Raw genomic sequence first — 22055 nt, 5'->3', positions numbered from 1 at the left:
TTTCTTTATTCCCTATTGTTGCCAATAACCCATATTTTCACTCGCTTTAGTATCTCTGAAAGACTTGCGCTTGCTCAAAGCAATACTCGTGTATGGCTCAGCCTTTTATGCCTAAAGGACAACACACCAAAGACACGCACAAACATAAATTTCTGACTCACATCGGAATCGAACCCCGGTCTCTCAAATGAAAGGCCAGGGCGCTACCAATTGACCCACACGAATCATAAAAGTTGGATCCTAAGTACTTCTTCACCTGAGGTTTTCTCCAGGCAGGCTGCCGCCTAACTTATCTTAGACTTTGACCCAACTTCCCGACCCTTTGACCAGTGAGTCAGTTCGCTGGTATGTTAGGCCTCGGGTACAATTAGGTTCCAAGTTCTTTTATTACTTGTGAGGATGAATTGGTAGAAATTTATCTCTGTGAAACACGCTGAAGGGGTATTCAAGTGTCATACTATCAGTTGACTCACCGGTGGGTCGGAGAATTGGGTAAAATTCGCTGGTATATTGGGCAGCAGCCTGCCCGGAAAAAACCTCAGATACAGAAGTTCTTAGGTTCCAACTTCTTTTAAAACCTGTGTGGGTTAATTGTTAGCGCCTTGGACTTTCATTTGAGAGACCGGGGCTTGATCCTGAGACGAGTGAGAAATTTATTTCTGTGAAACACCTCCTCATGTGGTCATTTGTTTCACACACACATTATATATATATATATATATATATATATATATATATATATATATATAATATATATATATATATATATATATACATACATTCATTCATATATATACATACATACATATACATATTCATATATATGAGAGAGAGAGATTGAGAATTATTATTATTCAAACATCCTCAGAGAGGGAGGCTGTTCCAACAGTTCAGCGGTGGAACTGAGAGTTCGACAGGGAGGCATATTTACTGCATATTGGTGCAAATCTGGTTGCTCTCGGCAGGAAAAGTGGATTAGGAATCAATTGTGAATATGAAATATCTCTTATTAATATGCAGCTTAAGAAAAAGAGACAAACAAGAGACCATCTGTCGATGGTCGAAGTCATAAGTGCTAATATTAGGAAACAGAAACTCAGATAGAAGCAGACATCCACACGAGATCAATTTCCGGTAGAAGGAGAGACGACATTTAATTTTGGAATTTCACTTTACGGATTGGTACAATTTGTATATCTAAACTTAAAATATTCCCACAATTACTTGCGTCACAGGAAAGATTCTCTTCACAATAATAATAATAATAATAATAATAATAATAATAATAATAATAATAATAATAATAATAATAATAATAATAATCATAATAATACTAATAATAATAATAATAAATAATAATAAATAATAATAATAATGATAATAAAAAGTTGCTAAAAACAATAATATTACAACACCCATACCTGTAAATCAGAAAACTTCTATTAGCTCCGACCCGAATATGAACCTACGCTTACATGATGAAGTAAGCGTAGGTCCGTGTACTAGGAAAGCTACAAATTACTTTGAATTTGGTAAATGTCCGTTATTAACCCAACTACCGCGTGTAGTTCCTATGCTATTCAAGTTAGAAGTTGCAGCGCCATTCATATGCCTTCCAGCTGGACAGTGTTCGTCTTTGCAATGAAGTAAGACATTGTTTCCAAATGCGGAGAGAGAGAGAGAGAGAGAGAGAGGAAAGTTGCACTGCACTCTTGTATTAATGGAGAGCCTAACAAAATGAGAATTGCAGTTCACTGTATGCATCTTCCTGGGAATGTGACTATTCACTGATGAATCATACAGAACTTGTGTCATTGTACTGTCTCTTAAAAATCACATTTAACTATTGGCCACAGTTTAGCCCGAGAAGTACTTTGCAGATTAAAGAATTTTTCAATTAAAGTATGTGCGTAAGTGTGTCATGAAAACTGGTAGATTTTCACTTCGTCATTATTTCCGTTTCATAACCATAACATACCAATGCAGAAGTCAGCCTCAAAATGAAAATATTCATAGAAAATTCTCAGCTTTTCTTCGTCAAGAAGCAAGCAGCAGAAACCTAAAATTCACACTAACGAAGGAATCAGAAAACCTGTCGACTAAGTTTAAATAGAAATTTCGTTCATATACGAAAGTGTTTACTGCATCTATCATCTATCTATCTATCTATCTATCTATATATATATATATATATATATATATATATATATATATATATATATATATATATGTATGTGTGTGTGTGTGTGTGTGTGTGTGTGTGTGTGTAGTAGTTTATTTATATATAAAGATATAAGCCACGAGGGAAAATAAACAACGGAGTATCCGCCAGATCTTTCGACGTTCAAACGTCCTTTGCTTAGTAAAGGAGTTCGTTTGAACGTCGAAAGATCTGGCGGATACTCCGTTGTTTATTTTCCCTCGTGGTTTATATTTTTATTTATGGATTCATCACGTTTCTAACTTTCGTGATTCAGTTATACATGTATATATATATATATATATATATATATATATATATATATATATATGTGTGTTGGTGTGTGTGTGTGTATATATATATATATATATATATATATATATATATATATATATATATATATATATATGCTTAAAAAATCACAGTAGATGCACGTGACTTCATAAATAAGCGAATCCCACAGGAAAATGATAGTCAGAATAGGATGCTGGATTATTGCTACGGAAAATTGAGAAAGTGCTGCAACCGTCTTGAAAGGAAGCTTCAAGTCAAGCTGAAGAATCTTATTGCTGAAAGCGACCGGACTAAGCATGCCAACGTGGACTTCATGATTAATTTATCAGACAAACCAGTGGATAGTGCTACGACAGTGGCTTTTGGGATATGGGTTAAGCTTTGGTGTATTTAATGGTAACCTGGACTGTGTCGACATCTCAAAATCCTTTTATTTAGAAAAATTTAATCAAAACCTATGCCCTGATGATATCAATATTTGTAAAGGTATTGTGTATGGTGCTATTAGTAAACCTTCTCCCCCTAATGTACCCGTGAGATTTCTCCAGGCTTTTAAGAAAATTAAAGAAGACGAAACAGTGAAAGTGACAAAAGCAGATAAATCTAATGCAGTGGTAATAATGAATAAAAGTGACTATATAAGTAAAATAATGACATTGCTAAATAATACTGATACTTATACGAAACTGAGGTCTGACCCTACACAGACAGTGAACTCCCATTTTAATAACAAATTAAATCCATTTTGAAAGGCTTGGACCATTTAATTAAACAATTTACACCGCAATACGCCTCCCTACCTTAATGTATGGTTTAGTCAAGACATAAAATCAATAACCCTATCAGACCAATCATTAGTTCAGTGGGCTCAGTTACGTAATTTATCTAAATGGCTTGTAAAAATTCTTACTCCTTTGGTAGGAAACATTTTGAACACGAATGTTAAAAACAATGTTGATTTTATAAACAAATTGAATAGTTTTAAATTTGAATTTTGATTTTAATATGGTTAGTTTTGATGTTGTCTCTTTATTTACAAAAGTGCCTGTAGATGACTTACTTGAATATTTGGAGGAGGAATTAGAACGTCATGACATTCCCTTAAGTGTAGCAAACCTCATTTTCATAAGGTTATGTATCAAAGATAGTAAATTTTGTTTTAATGGGGAATTTTTTGTACAAAAGTTTGGCATGGCTATGGGTAATCCCTTATCTCCTGTCCTTAGCAATATTTACATGGAATTTTTTTGAGACAAAACTTGTTTACCAAGAATTTTGCCCCAAAAAGTTATTTGGTTTAGATATGTGGATGATATCTTCTGTATTTGGCCAGTTCAAGAAAATCTCCAGGAATTCCTTAATAATCTCAATAATTTAGTCCCTTCTATAAAATTTACTGTAGAGGAAGAAAGAAATTGTAATTTGAATTTTCTTGATGTAACTGTCCATAGAAATGATAGAAATTTCACCTTTTCAGTCTTTCGAAAATCAACTAACATTGCCTCTTTTGTTCATTACTACTCAAATCACCATCAAAATGTTAAATTCTCTGTTTTTTCTGGGATGTTCCTAAGGGCTTTACATGTCTGTAGCCCGCAGTTTATTGATGCTGAAATTAAAACTATTTATGATATTGCATTGAAACTTAAATACCCAAGGACTTTTATAGATGCGTCATGGAAAAGAGCTAGAAAAACATTTTATTCAACTAATGACAAACTTGAAGTTAGTAAGCATAACATTCTAATAAAATTACCCTATGATGAAAGGTTTTTAGATATTCCTAGAATTTTAAAGCTTTTTAACATAAATGTTGTTTTCAGTAATGTTAATATCAAGAGTTTAGTAATCAAAATTCTCCTAAAGATCTTCCAGGTTGCATATATGAAATTCCTTGCAAAAAGTGTGATAAAGTCTATCACGGACAGACCGGTAAATCTCTTTACAACGTCTCAAACAGCATCAATATTCTGTGAGAACTGGGCAAATATCGAATGCATTATTTGTACATTTGAGAGATTTAGACCATCCTATTAACTGGGAGTCAAGCAAGAGCCTTAATCCCATGTAATGACACAGTTAAAGGAATATCATTGAATCTTGTTTTCATCAAGTCAAATAATAGAAATGTTCTAAATGTAAGTCTTGGTTTATTTAAACTTGATGCGTTTCATTATGAAAAAAGTTGTAGATAAATATAAGCAACAAAATTAATATATTCAGTTTTTACATGTTTTTGGACTGTAAAGGCACTTTGTAATTTCGGTTATGGTCAAATCTGTTTAGGTTTGTGACCGTGTGATATCCGATTATCCTGGATTATCTCTTTTAATTTTTACCCTTTTGACAATTAACCATCTGGTATTCTTGATCTTGTTTTGTACCTGAGACCTCTCTCCAATTGTACTTCATTAGCTCCTTGACAATGTCTGAGTAAAGACGAAAGTGCTTGGATTTCTGACTATCATTTTTCCTGTGGGATTCGCTTATATATATAGTATATATATATATATCTATATATATATATATATATATATATATATATATAGATATATATATATATATATATATATATATATATATATGCCCTGTATAATCAGATGAATAATAAGAAGAATACAAAGGTTGGGGAAATATCCTCTCTCTCTCTCTCTCTCTCTCTCTCTCTCTCTCTCGTTGTACAGATTACAAGTGAATGACCAGAGTTCGATCCCCAGACCGCCTAAGAAAATTGGGTGCATTCCCTGAGATTCCAGTATACATTTGTTGACCCCATTAGAGAGTGTGATTCCAGGGATTAATCTACCGTTGTGGGTTGTGCTGGCTGGGCAAGAAAAATAGGAAAAAAAAACTCTGGAGCAGTGAATATTCCACCAAAATGAATATCAATCATATCACGATTGAAAACGGAAGGGCGTTGACGAGTTCCTAAGAAATATAGTAGTTATGTTAAGTGTAAGGTTATGTTAAGTTCAAGTATATCTTAGTTTAACCAGACCATTGAGCTGATTAACAGCTCACCTAGGGCTGGTCCGTAGGATCAGATATTTTTACATGGCTAGGAACCAATTGGTTACCTAGCAACGGGACCTACTGCTTATTCTGGGATCCGAACCACATTATACCGGGAAGTGAATTTATAATCACCAGAAATGCATTCCTCTGATTCCACGTTGGTAGGGTGGGCAATCGAACTCGCGACTACCGAATAGGTAGACTAGCACATTAACCACTCGTTCAACGAGGAACTGAGAGGTTATGTTAAGGGAGGCTTAATTTTCGGGATATGTCTGCTCTTACTCTCTGCGATGGGTCATATATAAAAAACTCTCCTCTCTTCTCTCTTATCTTCCATCGGATTCATCGCTCCATCTCCGATCTTCTCTTCTCTCCCTCTCTCGTTCTTCTCTCTCTCTCTCTCTCTCTCTCTCTCAGCAGAGCAGGTCATTAAAATCCAAATTCCTGAATGTTGGTCCAAGTGCCTGACATTCCACATATAGATATCCAAAATGCTGAAAAGCAAAAGAAAAGACAGACCGGGAAATGCGGCAGTAAGGGCGGGTGAAAACACCTGGAAATTGAAGGACTTTTAATTGGAGGGAATGGGGCAAGGGAACCTGCGAATGGGAGGAAAATAGGGCTTCCAAATTAGAACTCCCAGCGTTTTTTTTTTTTTTTTTTTTTTTTTTTGTGTGGTGAAAGGGCAAGGACCAGAGGATAGAAGGTCAATGGACTACATTGTAAAAAAATATATAATTTTTTGTGAGTTTTTAATGATTTCCAAGGAAAGTAAGGACACTTGCATTGTCATTCTAAAAATATTATATAAGAAAAGCAGCGAATAAAGACAAGCATCATTTCAATAAGGACGTCTTCCATTAACTTTGAAAGTACTTGCAGTCACTGGCCTTCACGTTAACTGGCTTTATGCCAGCATGGGCTCTTACTTATACAAACAACCTATTATCGCACGTGTAAGGACAGAATATTAACTGTTCAAAAATTTTACATGTAAAAAACATGATTGAAAACGCAGAATTAATAACAAACCATAGAATACGATTTCGTCTTTTAATTACGAATTGCGAAATATGTGGAATGAATACAAGTCAAAAAAGGTAATGTAATAGTTAATACCAAATCTTGCAAGGATAAAAAAAGGCCATAACCTCTAAATTAGAACATCATATTAATAACTCGAATAAGAACTAACAAGTTAAACTATTCAATATTTCAGAAACGTTATGTCGAAATAAGAATGCAGATGACTTGATTTTTTAATTATTAATGAAGCATGATGCTCTAAGATTTAACCATTAGATTTTATGATATCTTAGGAAAGGAGAATCAAGGATGTAGCTATAATTACAACAGCTTGCCTTAGAGAGAAAATCTGCTTGCAATTTTTTTCACAAGTCCCAAAGTCAACTAATAAATGAATGAGTTAAAAATTTGTATGCGGCATATTCTTCACTGTTCAATAAACCAAAATGAAAATAATTGATTTTTCACGCGTCATCCATGTGTCTTGGTGCGTAACGTTTAAGCTCACATGTGGAGAACAAGACTGTAATGCAGCAGATTCATTGTGGGGAAATATTAAGGAAACAGTTATTTCCATTTGCATGATGATTTTGGTTCCGCGCTCGGAGCGGTGGTATGGACTCCCTCATTTCCCAATCCGCGGTAAATGGAAATGACGGACCAGTCGCTGCCATGAATTCCTTAATGGTATGTACCAGCATAACGGTAATGATGTATAACATTCAGCAGGATCATGACGAATGGCATTTGTTAGCATACGATTGCTGATTGTCATTTTGGTACTCATTTAGAAAATATTATTATTATTATAATTAATGTTTTATTGCAGCAACTTTTCATTTATTACAACATAAATAATGTCCAGGGTCTCTTACGTAATGTGACTATAGCTTGTGATTTCGAGTTTTTGGGTTTTCCATACTTTTAATATATTCATGTTTATGACATTTAAATATTTAACTTACGTTTTTACTTTCCACGAACAAGACATGAAACTAAATACTTTCATGTCTCTCCTTATCTCAGTCATTTTCATCCGTCACAAATGAAATTCTTTCCTGATCGAATACTCGAATGCATTTGGTATATGTGCTTAAAACTGAAATCTTGATGATTATTTTTAATAAATATCATTAAGACTTTCTTTAAAAAATGAATCTCTGGATAAGTTTATGTGCTCTCATACGAATCAGTCATAACTGTTTGGAAAATATTTCTGTAAAACGATATGAGGCAAAGAACCACAATTCAATGAAAGTTGAAACAAAGGAACTCTAAATACAGTATCTCTGCATTCTAGACTTGTGAATTAACAGAGAAAATCTTGCAGGGAACCACTTAGTAAATCTATGAATGACAATAACTCAAAACAAATTCTCACATTTAGTAATTGTGCTCTATGAGCTAAGACCAGTAATCTAATCCGTGAATCACTGATTTTTCATTAAACGAATCACTGCATTTAAGTTACTGTACATAATGGGAAAGATGACCACGAAAACAATCCATGAATCGCAGTGAGAATCTTTTCAAAACGAAGCTTCGTATTGTGTTATTGTGTTCAGCGAGAGAAACCCCGATGCGAATCCATGAATCAACTGAGAATCATTCAAAAACGAAAGGCTGCATTCTATCATTGTGCACGAGGGGTTTGGAAACCCAACTCATACGAACCACCCACGAGTCCCTGCTGTTTTGTGAAGGCAGAAATAATATTAACAATTGATAAAGGTGACTCGTGTTTCCTTTCCAGTGAATGGATGTATTATGTTTCTCCTGTGGAAACTGACTGAAAAGAAGAAATAGGAAACCTCCTTACCCGGGTCAATACGCTGCCCGCGAGGAAATTGCGTAAGGAAATGAAAGTGGTCGCGTATGAGGAAGAAGGCCTTGTGTTTCGGCTATTCACCCCCTCCCTCCCCCTCACCTTCCTCCCCCCCCCCTCCACTCTCCCTCTCCCTCTCTTTTGTATCGCCAATAAAGGTAAAATGCTTATTCTGGGTATTGTGTTCGAGGATGCCTTTGTCTTACCTGTTCTCGCCTCCTTTTTTTTCTTTTTTTTTCATATATATTCCAAATAGGGGAGGAAGTATCTCTCTCTCTCTCTCTTCTCTCTCTCTCTCTCTCTCTCTCTCTCTCTCTCTGTTACTAGGAGAAGAGGAAAAGAGGGGTTTTGTGCCAAAAACAAAAAATACATAACTTTTAAATACCAGTTCTCTCTGTCTTTTACGAGAAAAAACGACTGTATACAAAGAAAGCTCTCTTTTATGGAAACCGACTCTCTCTCTCTCTCTCTCTCTCTCTCTCTCAAAAGGGATTTTATGTGAAGAACGATCCTGTTTTGGATATAACTTAGTTCTCTCTCTCTCTGCCTCATTTTAGGAAGTTCAACTCTCTCTCTCTCTCTCTCTCTCTCTCTCTCTCTCTCTCTCTCTCTCTCTCTCTCTCTCTGTGTTACTAGGAGAAGAGGGGTTTTGTGCAAAAAAAAAAACATAACTTTTAAATACCAGTTCTCTCTGTCTTTTACGAGAAAAAACGATTGTATACAAAGAAATCTCTTTTTTTATGGAAACAGTCTCTCTCTCTCTCTCTCTCTCTCTCTCTCTCCTCTCTTCTCCTCTTCAAAAGGGTTTTATTTTTGTTGAAGAACGATCCGTTTTGGATATAACTTAGTTCTCTATCTCTTGCCTCATTTTTAAGAAGTTCAACTCTTCTCTCTCTCTCTCTCTCTCTCTCTCTCTTCTCTCTCTCTCTCTCTCTCTCCGAGAAAGAGCAACTGCATTCAAAGAATTTTTTTTTTTTTAGAAATTTCTACTTCATTTTGGTAGTATCGTGTATACGGCACCGAAATGACTTCGCTAGGAAAAAGTTCTTTTTCTGACCATTCTATGGCTGGGGCGTTCTGCCCGCAGGCACAATTAAGCCATCATATAAAGTTTCATTTCAAAACATTCAGGTTTTTCACATTGAAATATGATCTGCGCTCTTCACAACCGCGATCATGTTACCTTCGCCCTTTGCAATGCTGGTGGTTGGTTGTGGCAGTGATTCTTGAACCCCTACCCTCCCCTCCCCACTCTCTCTCTCTCTCTCTCTCAAACTTGATGGAAGAGGGAATCTTATATTATGTGCACTAAATTAGTCTGCTAGTCTGCTGGGGCAGAGAGAGAGAGAGAGAGAGAGAGAGAGAGAGAGAGAGAGAGAGAGAGAGAGAGAGAGAGAGAGAGAGAGAGAGAGAGAGAGAGAATATGCATCTCATTCAAGCGACCTCTGAGAATGTTCTTTTAATAGTAGAGAGTATAGGCAGCTGAAAATGTGAAATTTTCCTTCATGTTTGAAGTGTTCACTTCTATTTAATATTTGTATTACTTTTATTTTGTATTTTTAGCACAACCACCAACCGTTTGTTTGGCATACCAAAAGATAATTATCCTTAATGTTTTCAATTAGTTTATTTTTCGTCTATCAGCTTATGCCTGAAAAGAAGATGAAGTTTCTTAAATAAATATCCCGTAAATAGTTACACTGTTCATACCGTTCCTCACTTCTGAAGAACTATCCCGAGCTGTAAACCTAACTGTACTTTGTTGTGTTTTTCCTTTGGGATAAAACGTAAATTTCTCAACGGCTAAAAAAAACGTTCTAACAAAACATACATTTGTGTTTTACCTTTAACATTTACTAAAATAAATCTGTTCCTTTTAATTAAAAGAGAAAAGCTCACCAATACTACTATAGCTTCAGGAAAGTCATGCTTTCATTTTGAAGGATAGCGTAGTTCTTACCGTAAGGATACATGCTCAGATATTACTAGCCTAGTGCCACTGGGAAAGCGGATCGGTATCAATAACAACTTCTTCCGTCAGGTCACCTGGTAATTACCATGTTTTGAGAGGAACTCAAATAATTTCATCACTTAGATGGTGAATACCTTAATTCCCTCATGGAATCTGACAATTACCAACATATTTCGTCAAGGAATCTATTATTTACCAACATATTTCCGCAGGAGAGCCCTGGAGACTCCCAAAGTCTCATAAAGTAAATGATAAATACTGTAATCCTTCAGGGTACCTGATAATTACAAACGTGCAGTCAAGGTGTCTAGTAATTACCAACATATGTCATCAGGATAACTATTAGTTCCAACACCGATGTTTGTTTGTATGGTGTTTTTACGTTGCATGGAACCAGCGGTTATTCAGCAAGGGGACCAACGGCTTTACGTGACTTCCGAACCACGTCGAGAGTGAACTTCTATCACCAGAAATACACATCTCTCACTCCTCAATGGAATTGCCGAGAATCGAATTCGCGACCACCGAGGTGGGACGCCAACACCATACCAATCACGCCACTGAGGCGCTAACACGGGTGTAATAGCCATACATAGCTGTGTACTTTAGCTGTTGTGTGTGGCTTTAACCTCACCTTATACTATGAATGAGAAGATTGTTTTTCTCTAAATATATTCAATGTTGATGCAATTCATTCCTGCGTAAATTCTCACGTTAAGTGGTGCATAGGTCACGAGCACGCAAAATTACATGAATAGCACACTTCGAAATAAAAGGAAGAAAGTAGCCGTATCTTCTCAGTCGCTTAATAAAGGTAGCTCCTGATGAAAGGAGCCCAGTCATAAAAGGTAAACCAGTAATCTACAGCTTCAGCTCCAGCTTCCACTCTGTTCTTTTGGCTTCTTCCAGCTTCTCATACGCTATTCGGTATTCAGCATCGTTTTTGGGGTAAACTAAATCCCCCTTTCTTAACCCCCCAACTTCCCCGATGTTCGGGTGTTGGGGATTCAGAATAGTTATTTGATCTGGCTAATAAAGGATAACAAAAGGCCGCGTCCTATACCTCACCGGCATAAATGCCTTCCAGAACAGAGAGGTTGTCTTGGCCAGATCTTCATGATGGAAGTAAGGCAGAGCTCTCTCTCTCTCTCTCTCTCTCTTCTCTCTCTCTCTCTCTCTCTCCTGACACCCAACCTCCTTCACCTTTTGTTTACCGAAATTATGTCTTAACATAATGTCCTATAAACATTGTTATTAAGGTGGTCGCATTTTCCAGTTAATCGGGGCTATATCCTGGGCGATGTGTATAGCTTAGGTTGGGGGTTTGAGGAGGGGGGGGGAGAGGGGTGGAAGAGTATGGAATGTCAGGATATAATCACCCTCCGTTTCTCCTTTCACGCAACCCCACCGCTCAAGGGGTTGCCTAAACCCTGTTATTGCTCTCTCTCTCTCTCTCTCTCTCTCTCTCTCTCTCTCTCTCTCAAAACACACACACACACACACATACAAATCTGTTACAGTCGCAAAGGTTGAGACTGATTTTAAATGAATAGTATGAAGAGAGAGAGAGAGAGAGAGAGAGAGAGAGAGAGAGAGAGAGAGAGAGAGAGGGGGGGGGGGGGTTATACGGTAGAGAAATCCATCCATTTCACAAGAGATAAAGGCACTCACTTTCCCAAAAGCTGACTAACAACGACTCCACCAAAAATACACATAAGTTAACACTCTACCGCTCCTAAACCCCTCTTTTTCTCGGAGTAAAAAAAAAATGCAACGGAAAAACTGAAAAAAAGAAGAAAAAAGATAACCTGGCCTTTTGAAAACGTTTAACTGTAGGCAGACAGGCATGTGTCTCCGCGCAAAGAGAAAAATCCGGTTGTCACATGCATACTGAGAGAGAGAGAGAGAGAGAGTCAATCTGACCCGTGCGGTTGTAAAGTACAGTTGACGGGATTTAAAATAGATGTTATGAATTTACCATTTTGTCGTCCATAAGCTTTTTAACCTGGAGGTGATGTGATAAAAAATTTAGGACGAAAAATCTAATGCAAACCATTTTATCTGATGAAGCTTTTTTTTTTCTCTGTGACTGGGTTGTGTAACATCAAATTATATGATACAGTTAAAGCAGTCCTAATCATTATAATTAATTATAATGGTAACGGCGAATACCATTTATCAGTATGTATATATATATATATATATATATATATTATATATATATATATATATATATATATATGTATATATATATAATATATATATATCATATATATATATATAAATTATGCATCACCGTGATTCATATAAATTATTCGAGCTACAAATGTCCTTTAATTAATATCTAATTCACTCTACCTCGGAACTGGTATATTTTCATATAAACTTATAGCCTCACTGTTAGCGGAATCGGTAACGTCAGTGTCGTCCTGATTTCGTTCCTGTCCGCCGGATGGTGGCTCGATCCCATGAGGGACGAAATTATTATCAACTAAAAAATTCCCCTTCGGTTTACATATATGAAAATATATCAGTTCCGAGGTAGAGCGAGTTAGATATTCAAGGACATTTGTAGCTTGAATAATGGAATAATGCGTGTGTATATATATATATATATATATATATATATATATATATATATATATATATATATATATATGTGTGTGTGTGTGGTGTGTGTGTGTGTGTGTGTGTGTGTGTGTGTGTGTGTGTGTGATATTGTAGCAAAGGCGTTAGTATGGGACAGCATCTACAAATTTGCTAATTTATTCAGACAACAAACGGACAGGTCAATAGCTCTTGTGAGCGGAAATGTAGTGCCTGACACTGGGCCAACAGAAACAAAGGTCACAACGCAATCATCTGTGTTTATTGACAGATGGAAATATACATATAAATCGATACACAAGACACGACAGAAGCTATGGTACACATGGTTCAAATGCTGACATTGTAATGTTTTATGACAATGACAATGCATTTAACATGACGATAATATGAATGCAGATATATGTATAAAAGATGTCCGACATATGCTATGTTTTGTGTGTCTGGGCGTTTGGAGTGTGGCTAGGTGAGAAAAAGATCATTTATCGCTGCTAATTGGCATCCATAATATATTACTCGAACCATTGATATCAGACTTTTTTCCGAGTGTTTCTTTACTACTTTTTTTTCTCTGTGCTAGTTTTTCATAGGCTTAAGGTTAATCCTCCTGACGGGAAGCGTCATAACAGAGATTCCAGGAAAGAAACTTTTGCCTCTTAAGGTTTTATAATTCCCCCCATTATATTTTTTCCCCTTTCGTTGAACTGGATTAGAGAGCGACAGTTTTTTGTCATATGTACCAATAATAATTAGTATGATAGTAATCGTTAGTTAAATCGCTATTACCAGTTATTTTGATTACGAATATCGCTCTCCCTACGTAATTTTCATATTTACACAGATATTCGTTGTCTTGACGATAATATATAATCATCATCATTATTAATATAAGAAAATATTTTTTGAAAGATTCTTATATATTCAAATCACATCTTGTACACTTCTTCAATCGTCGTTCTACAGGGTTAGTTACCTCGTTGGTTGAGCGGCTCATGGCGTAAACAATTCGTAATTACTATTCGGTAAATCCTTCTTATTTATAAATGGTCTTATCCAACACTCTCGTATGGGAACTCCCGGTGACTCTGATAACCTCTCTCGATCGATTCACACTTTACAGTGAGGGGCTGACCTTACCTTACCCTTCCATGAGGTCAGTTATCCTAATTCTTTACATGGAAAGGCAAGGGAGAAGTGAAGATTGTTTGGCATTGGGCATACCTATATTTGTGTGTGGTTGCCTTTGTTTATGCTAGGAAGTTATCATTTGTATGCAGCACAGATTTTAGATGTACTTTTATCGTCAGTTTTTGGAAAATGTAAATAGAAGCAATAAATTTTCGTCACTAGGTAAACTAGAGGCAGAGTATTCTCCAGTAATTGCCTTTTTGTCGATTGCACTCGGCCCTTTTGAGCAGCTGCCCTTATTTGTTTCTTAAACAGCTTTACTTAACATATATTTCTTAGTGGTGTCTTTCGCTAAAAGATTTCTAATTCTAGCTTTTTCTCACTACTTTCCCGTACTCGGTCTTAGTTCAACTTTGTTATTATTCTAATGCTACTAATCTTTCTTCCTCCATTCGTATTCATTTTATTTACTTTTCTTTTTTTACATTCACAGACAGGCAGAGATTTGATTTTGACCTTTTTCTGTTACCAACAGGTACCGGTGCTTCGTGTACGATTCCTGGAACAACCGAAGTCATTCCGGATTTATGGTGGCGCAGAGTGGCGATGCAACTTGCAATGGCCTCTTTTCAATCATATCTGGTTCCAGGACCCTCATACTTACCAAAGGTATTATAATTTATTATTATTATTATTATTATTAGTAGTAGTAGTAGTAGTAGTAGTAGTAGTAGTAGTAGTAGTAGTAGTATTCATGAAGTCCCAGTGCAAAGGTGTGTTTGATAATAATAAAATATGAAAAAAAATAATTGTAAGGAGATCAAGGTCGTAAAGATTATTTTAAGTAAAATATAACACAACGTACGCCCCAGTTTAGCTTTCCCACTTCCTGACTTTCGTTTTCTCCCTTGATATTTCTGGTCAGAAAATAAAAAAAAAATAATTGCAGTCTTTCTTTTTTTTCAAGTTAGAAAGCGTTTTCACTCTCAGATTTACAATACAGTTGACGTTTCAGATCCTCAGTGAGTTCGTCGACTTCACTGTTCACTCCATCATCGATTTTAGATTTCGTTTTCTCAAGAGAATTAAACGCGAACATTAAAATCTTTGAATTCTGCGTCGTAGTCGACTTCAGATTCTGAGTCTTTGATCTCTTTGCGTCGAATGACTTTAGTTACCAGGTCCAAGGCAACTTGTGCTTCCAAAACGAACTCCGCATTATTATTATTATTATTATTATTATTATTACTCCTTCCGAAACATTATTATTATTATTATTATTACCTTGATTATTGATTATTATTATTATTATTATTATTATTATTATTATTATTATTATTATTATTATTATTATTATTATTATTATTTTGTTGTTGTTGTTGTTGTTGTTGTTGTTGTTGTTGTTGTTGTTGTTTACGCCTTTATGTTAAAAGTGAAAAAGAGCTTAAAGCAAATAATAAAATAATGATGGAAATAATAATGGACCGGTTTGAGGTATTAAGTAAATGAATAAATAGCAGCTGAGAAATGAGTACTAATACAAATGAATTCAAACAATATCAATATACAGTACTGGCTCCCTTAGAAAGTTAGTGCCGTCAGTGCACCACACGTGGTGCTCTGAAGGCGTCACTGGAACATGTTTGACGCGTCACTTCGGCCTCAAGCCACGCCCGCTTTTTTACACTACCTCCATTCCCGCTACATTCCTTTGGTCTTGCTGTCCAAGACCTTCAAGTGTTACTTTAGAATCTTGGACTTCATCTTATTTTCTGGATCTTTTTATCTAACTGTCCAACCCCTCAAACTCCCTTTTTTCACATCAAGTGCTGAATGGCCAAATGTGCCGCAGTGCTTAGCATGACAGCCTAATTTTCATAAAATCAGACCAATACATTACAGTCTATATCTCCACGGAACCGTTCTACGAGAACTCAGGATCTATAATTAAAAAGCGTAATAACGTTGTTAGAAAAAAAAAGTGCCATGCACTCAAAATGTCGCAAGAGCAACGAGGACGATTGTGGGTGTTCCTTTTTTTAAATAAAGGGCATTTGACGTGTGATTGATGCTGTTGTCATTATGGCGGGAAGGCGTTTTTGAAGCAGAGAACATTCATCTTTTCAGTAAATAATGAAAGCCTTAGAAAATACGTAGATCGTGTACGGAATTCAATGTTGTATCATGAACTGCAACGTTACTAATGCTTGATTACAGTTCATACTCTCTGACTAATCCATTCTTCATCTCTGTTAATCTCGGAGCATCTTTCCTTTAGATGCTTACCCACTGGAATGGGCAAACCAATGTCCTGACCAAACTTGAAACAAACAAAAGAAAGGGGGCGGGGGATGAAGGTTATAAAAGCGCGAAAAAAATTGAATCGGATAAATTCGAAGCTTGGAAGAGAAGAAAATAGAGAAGAAACCGGATTTCCCAAGAGCAATGGTGGCCCCGAGGTGTGTGTGTGTGCGTGTGTGCGCGCGCGTATTTTACCCAGCCTCCTGAGAGAAGGGACTAATTAGAACTCCTGAAACAGTAGCTAAGATGGTAGGTACCTATATAAAAAAAAAAAAAAAAAAAAAAAAAAAAGCCGTGTGGAAGATGGTGAACACTGGCAGGGGCATTATTCAGAAAATTTGGATTTGATATGGGCCTATCCAAAGGGAGACGAAAGATGAGGTGCCCCTACAAATGAGAGCAGTTTTCCAAGAAGAGATTGCTAAACACAATATGATACACAAGACTAAAAGATGTACCTACGTAGATGTCGCCCTTGACGTGATATTTTAATTTAATTATATGATTATATAAATCACTTGCCATTTCCTGACATAACAGTTTTTACATTACCAAAGCCGTTGAATAATTAATTTGATGTATTTTAAGCTTATTTTGTAAAACATTTAATTTCCTGATTTTCAATTAAAACCCCTCGGTAGAAGCTCTTCTTGTTTGCGCAACTGACTAGTTATCATTAATAGTATTTATCCTTCTCGAGTGCGTGAGTTGCTTATTGACATAAATTATATTAAGAAAGCGGAAATGCTCTAAAAGTGGGTGTACTTCCAAAGTTACATTATCCCCTGTGGAATGTAAATTATTAAAACCTTTTCGACATTTTGCCGTCTAATCGGACTCGCTTGTATACTGAGAGTCACAATCAGAGATACTTACTTGATTTGTGGAATACGCGTAACCGTGCTCAATTATGGGATGTTTATCAATTTCAAATATAATGGAAATTTTATTCTTTTTAAATATCTACGTGCCTCTTATGCGGAAAACGCATCCATGTAAGAGGTGGTGTTGTACTTTACCGTACATCTGCTTGTGTATGTGTGTGTGTATGCTTGAAAGAAAGACGCAGAAAAATCGGCCTGCGTTTCCGAAGCATTTTCTGGGCGTATTGGATGTGGTTTAGGACCTCGTTAATTGTATTGCGAAAGAGCCACTCCTGCTTCATGGCTGAGGAGGAGAGAGAGAGAGAGAGAGAGAGAGAGAGAGAGAGAGAGATTCCTCGAACGAGAAAGGGAGAGAGGATGCAAGCGACGGGTCTTATAGGATCTCGTAGAGGAGAATTATTCATGCTGCGCGATTTCATGGGCTTTCTTTATTCCTCTAATGAGCGAGATAATGAGATGGAAATACTAGAAGAATCGTGTGCATCTTCAGATGAAGAAAACGACGAATCATGAGAGCGACATGGGATTTTGGAGGTGGAGGAGAAATTCTCCTCTCGCTCGCCGACAAACACACGCACATACAGTACATTTCCCCCCCCCCCCCCGCCCCCCCCCCCCCCCCCCCCCCCCCCCGTCAGAAATATCTCGGGCTCAACTCGAAAACCTCTTTGGCGCCAATGGATAAGGCGACGACCGATTTTAAATGCACGACCAGCGTTTAATGAGATATTTAATTCACCCGTTTTTTTTTCTTTTCGTTTTTTTCATAACGGTTTTCTTTTTTTATGGTCGTTGCCAGTTCTCGCTGAGATTTTGTGGAAGTTATTTGAATAGTGAAGGTTCATTATGTCAGATATTTGGAAGAAATTAAATGCATTGGGTATAAGACGTAATATGTTTAGGTTGGTTCTTCGCCTCGAGTTATTTCAACTCCGAAATAGTAAAACGGAAATGGCATATGCATTTTCCTTTCTGTAATTTCCAGTTTCTGCTTCGCTTTCTAAAATTTCTTTGAAAGAAATGGAACATATTAGTATGCGAGCTATTAAATTTTTGTTTAATTTATTAATTGTTAATTTATTTTTTGTAAGTTCCTAAATATGAATTATATTAAGGAACGTACAGTGAAAGTACGGTCATCAGATTGTTGTTCCCAAAAAATGTAAAATTAAAAGTGATTTCATCAGCCCAAAAGCTTGACATTACTTGGATCCAGATATAAGAATTCTAACCTGTTTCATTAACTACCTGCAGGTGATGCGATGGAAATATTACTTTGCAGTAACCGCCAACCCCCCCCCCCCCACCACCACCACCACCACCACCACCACCACCACCACCCGCCCCCGCCCCCGAAACGAAAGTTTTCTTTATGATGTGTAACATTTTATTTGCTTCGTTTGATACATAGTATTATTTCAGAAATCAAATACTTAAGCTCTTCATCGTCTGCTTCTTAAATCAAATATTACTTCGCCTATTGCTTATTGCTTATCTCTTCGGGAATTTAACATTATATAACCGTCTCTCGAAGACTGATTATTATTCTTCTGCTGCTTATTTCAGAAATCAAACGCCTCCACACCTTAGAAATAAAACCTTATTTGTCTACCTCACAAATCTAAAATTTCTTACTACCCGAATTAAAAATCAAACATTTCAACACTTGTGACATTAAGGTTTTAAAACAAAAGCTGGCTTCGATGTTCTAGCATTACTTACTCCTTGATTTATAAATAAGATTTTTTATTGAGTTTGCTTCGCAAATCTATCGCTTCCTCCACAGGTAAACGTTACACTTCTTCCGTTCTTTTCAGGCCTTTAAGCTATAAAAATAAAAATAAAATAAATAAATAAATAAAGATAAAACAAACATTACTCGACCTGTGAGTTGACAACTGTAAAATAATTCCGTATCATCTTTTCCAGTGGACACCAGCGGGAGCAAATGCCGCTTCCCATCTTGGGTAGGTGGCCCTCATTGGCACTCCCTGGACGGACACACCACCCTCCACGTGACCAGGAAGAATTCGACCCTGAGACTAACAGGTCACATCTCTCACGGACCTGTTACCCACGCCTGCTTAGAACCTTACGCCCACACGAAGAGATCGGCAACGTATGTCACGAGGGTCATTTACAGATGGTAAGTTTTCCATGGCTGCTGCAGCCGTTGACCTTTCATTACACGATGTCTCCGTAGCAGACAAATAAATAAGCGCTTATTCCAATGAATGAGATAATGATGTTTTTGTTGACGGAATCAAGGTCTCCTAATTATATTGATGCTGATGATGATGATGATGTGTTATGGATAATAGATGCTCTTCATTAGCAGTGTCCCTGAAAACCAGTTCTAGTTTGTGTGTGTGTGTGTGTCTGCTTGTTTCCATGAACTGGGTCAACTCTGTTTAATAACTGTATCGCTTCCAGGAAGTGTCATTTCACCTGGCTGCTGTTTATGCTTCATGTATAGTTCACATATCGTATGTAAGTAAATCAACAGCAACTTCATACGTATATTGATATCTGCTTTCTTTACTCCTCCAGCACAAGTGGGTATCAATGCGTCCGCATGCTGGCGCGTGATGACCACGTCTTGGAGATTCTTATGGGTAAGTAATCAAGCAGAATAACAGAAGTGCGTGAAAATGTTGTTCAATTCAATTCCACGTCTCGATCAGATAAACCAAAAAATTGATGGTAATACCTATCAGTTTGTTTGTCATAAAACTATCCTTAATTAAGGGCGTTTCCTTCAATTTTAGTGTTTCGGGAGATTTCTCTACTTCAATATCCCAGTTATCTGCTGTCGGAAAAAGACCTAGAAATTCCTACATAATATTAGTCATATCATAACTCAATTACAACGTGTATCGTTATGACATAAGGATTCAGGATTCGTGTCTTTTGTCTCAAATTGAACAGAAAGGTGGTATAAATAATATTAATTTAATTTCACAGCATTCATTATTGTTTTTATTTAAGTGCAAAGAGGATAGTAAGTTTCCCAACTGTGAAATGACTGCTTTAAATTTCCAAGTTATTGGACCGTGGAGGTAGATTTGTCAGCTAATAATGACCGGGAATCTCTTCTGATTCTCGTGAATGGAAAGCATCAACAAACTTTATTCGTCGTTGCATGATGTTAAAACCAACATTTCGGTTAATCGTCTTCCGTTCAACTTGATAAATCTGCGTAATCCTTTTCAAGATCAGCTTTCAAATAGCGCGAAATTTCTTTACAATCCAGTTACCCGAAAAGACGAAATCCTCCTTACATAAACATCTCAAATCTCTGACAAGCGAAAACCCTTTCTGTGCAACCCAACAGAATACGAAATCCCTTCACAATTTAACCCCTAAAGACGATTTCACAAACCCCCCTTTTCTGTACTTTAAAACTCCCTAACGTCCCAGCACGTCCAGTTTAAGAAATCCCTTTACAGTTCAGATCCTTAAATAAAAATAACCCCTTTCACTGTACAACCAAAGAATGAGATAACCCCCTTTATCGCCCATTCCCTCCCCCCCCCCCCCCCCCCCCCCCCTCAATTGGCGAAATCCCTCTACAGTTCCAGCTCGGCATCTGCGGAACCGCCATTACTGTTCATTCCCAGAATATGCGAAATCCCTTTACTGTTGAAATCCCTTCGAATCGGATTTTGCGTCTCACGAGACAAGGAAGGACGCGAATTCTCCGAACAAGTCTCCGTTGGTCGGTGGCGACAAGTCCCTGATTCGACTTGGCTTGTTTGACAAGTGTCTGCTAACTAGTCACCAATTTCCTGCGTCAAAGGACCTCTTCAGAACTTTGGCGTAAACTTCCCCTCTCATTGTAGGATCGGGACAATCCGTTCTACTTGTCGCTAGATAGAGTAAACAATCTTAAGACCCAGGAGCCGTATATACCCAGTATCCCCCCTTCCTCAAAACAATCTCTCTCTCTCTCTCTCTCTCTCTCTCTCGTAATAAACCTAACCAAGGAAACTGAAATATAAGCGATATTCCAGACAGGGTCACATAAGGAGAACGTAAAGCTATGATAATTCGAATAAAAAAAAATAGCTAAAAATAGGTAAAAGAACAGTTGTTGACAGCAGTTATCCAATCTGAACCAGGCGGCCCTTACAAGGCCAAGTTGAAGGTAACTTGCACACCAAAACTATTATATGCTATAATATATACAAATAAGAAAGCCTGCATGATGCGACATAAACCATTGAAAACAAAGAAAGGTACAGAATTAGCTCCGACGTTTATGTTGCAAGTCATAGAATTTAGACCTTTGATAAATTGATTACTTTTCTTATTAAAGATTTAGTAATAACGGTGAACGCTGAAGAGTATTTTCCTTTTATATTTGCTTCAACTGATCCGTATTTTCATTAGTTTTTGTAACTATTTAATTTTAAGAGCATCATATATGCGTCCCTAATAAAATTATATAATTTACCATGTAGTGTACCATGTAGTGACTGCGTAATTAACGGAATATTTTTACCAGTTTGTGTAACTGTTTAAATGTATCTTTTTGCTTTTAGGTAAACCTGTACCAGTACGTACAGCCTGTGACGCTCCATACTTCGACGTGGCCTCTACCAACTATACCACTTTCGTCAGTGAGTGAAATTATAAAGACCTTCTTACATTTAAGTGAAATTATAAGTTGCATTGTCGCATTAAGCTGAACGAGTGTTGGACTCTATAGTAATTCCATGGCAAGATCAGTATTGAAAAATGTTCATTAGTGGTCGTAATGATTTGGGTTATACAGTGGTTGATCATTTAATCATAAAC

General features: G+C 36.8%; 1 protein-coding gene across 1 annotated transcript in view; it reads left to right on the top strand.

Moving 5' to 3' along the window:
- The window catches only part of LOC135223565 (uncharacterized), a 442274-nt gene that overhangs the window by 408082 nt on the left and 12137 nt on the right, over positions 1 to 22055 (top strand). The window contains exons 6-9 of the mRNA XM_064262080.1: positions 14606 to 14739; positions 19185 to 19401; positions 19806 to 19870; positions 21800 to 21877. Of these exons, the coding sequence (XP_064118150.1) occupies positions 14606 to 14739; positions 19185 to 19401; positions 19806 to 19870; positions 21800 to 21877 (494 nt within the window). The remainder of the gene's footprint in view (positions 1 to 14605; positions 14740 to 19184; positions 19402 to 19805; positions 19871 to 21799; positions 21878 to 22055) is intronic.

Source organism: Macrobrachium nipponense, chromosome 10, assembly GCF_015104395.2.
Source record: "Macrobrachium nipponense isolate FS-2020 chromosome 10, ASM1510439v2, whole genome shotgun sequence".
Taxonomy (NCBI): Eukaryota; Metazoa; Arthropoda; class Malacostraca; order Decapoda; family Palaemonidae; genus Macrobrachium; species Macrobrachium nipponense.
Note: the sequence above shows the minus strand (reverse complement) of the source record. Positions and strands in the feature narration are given on the sequence as shown.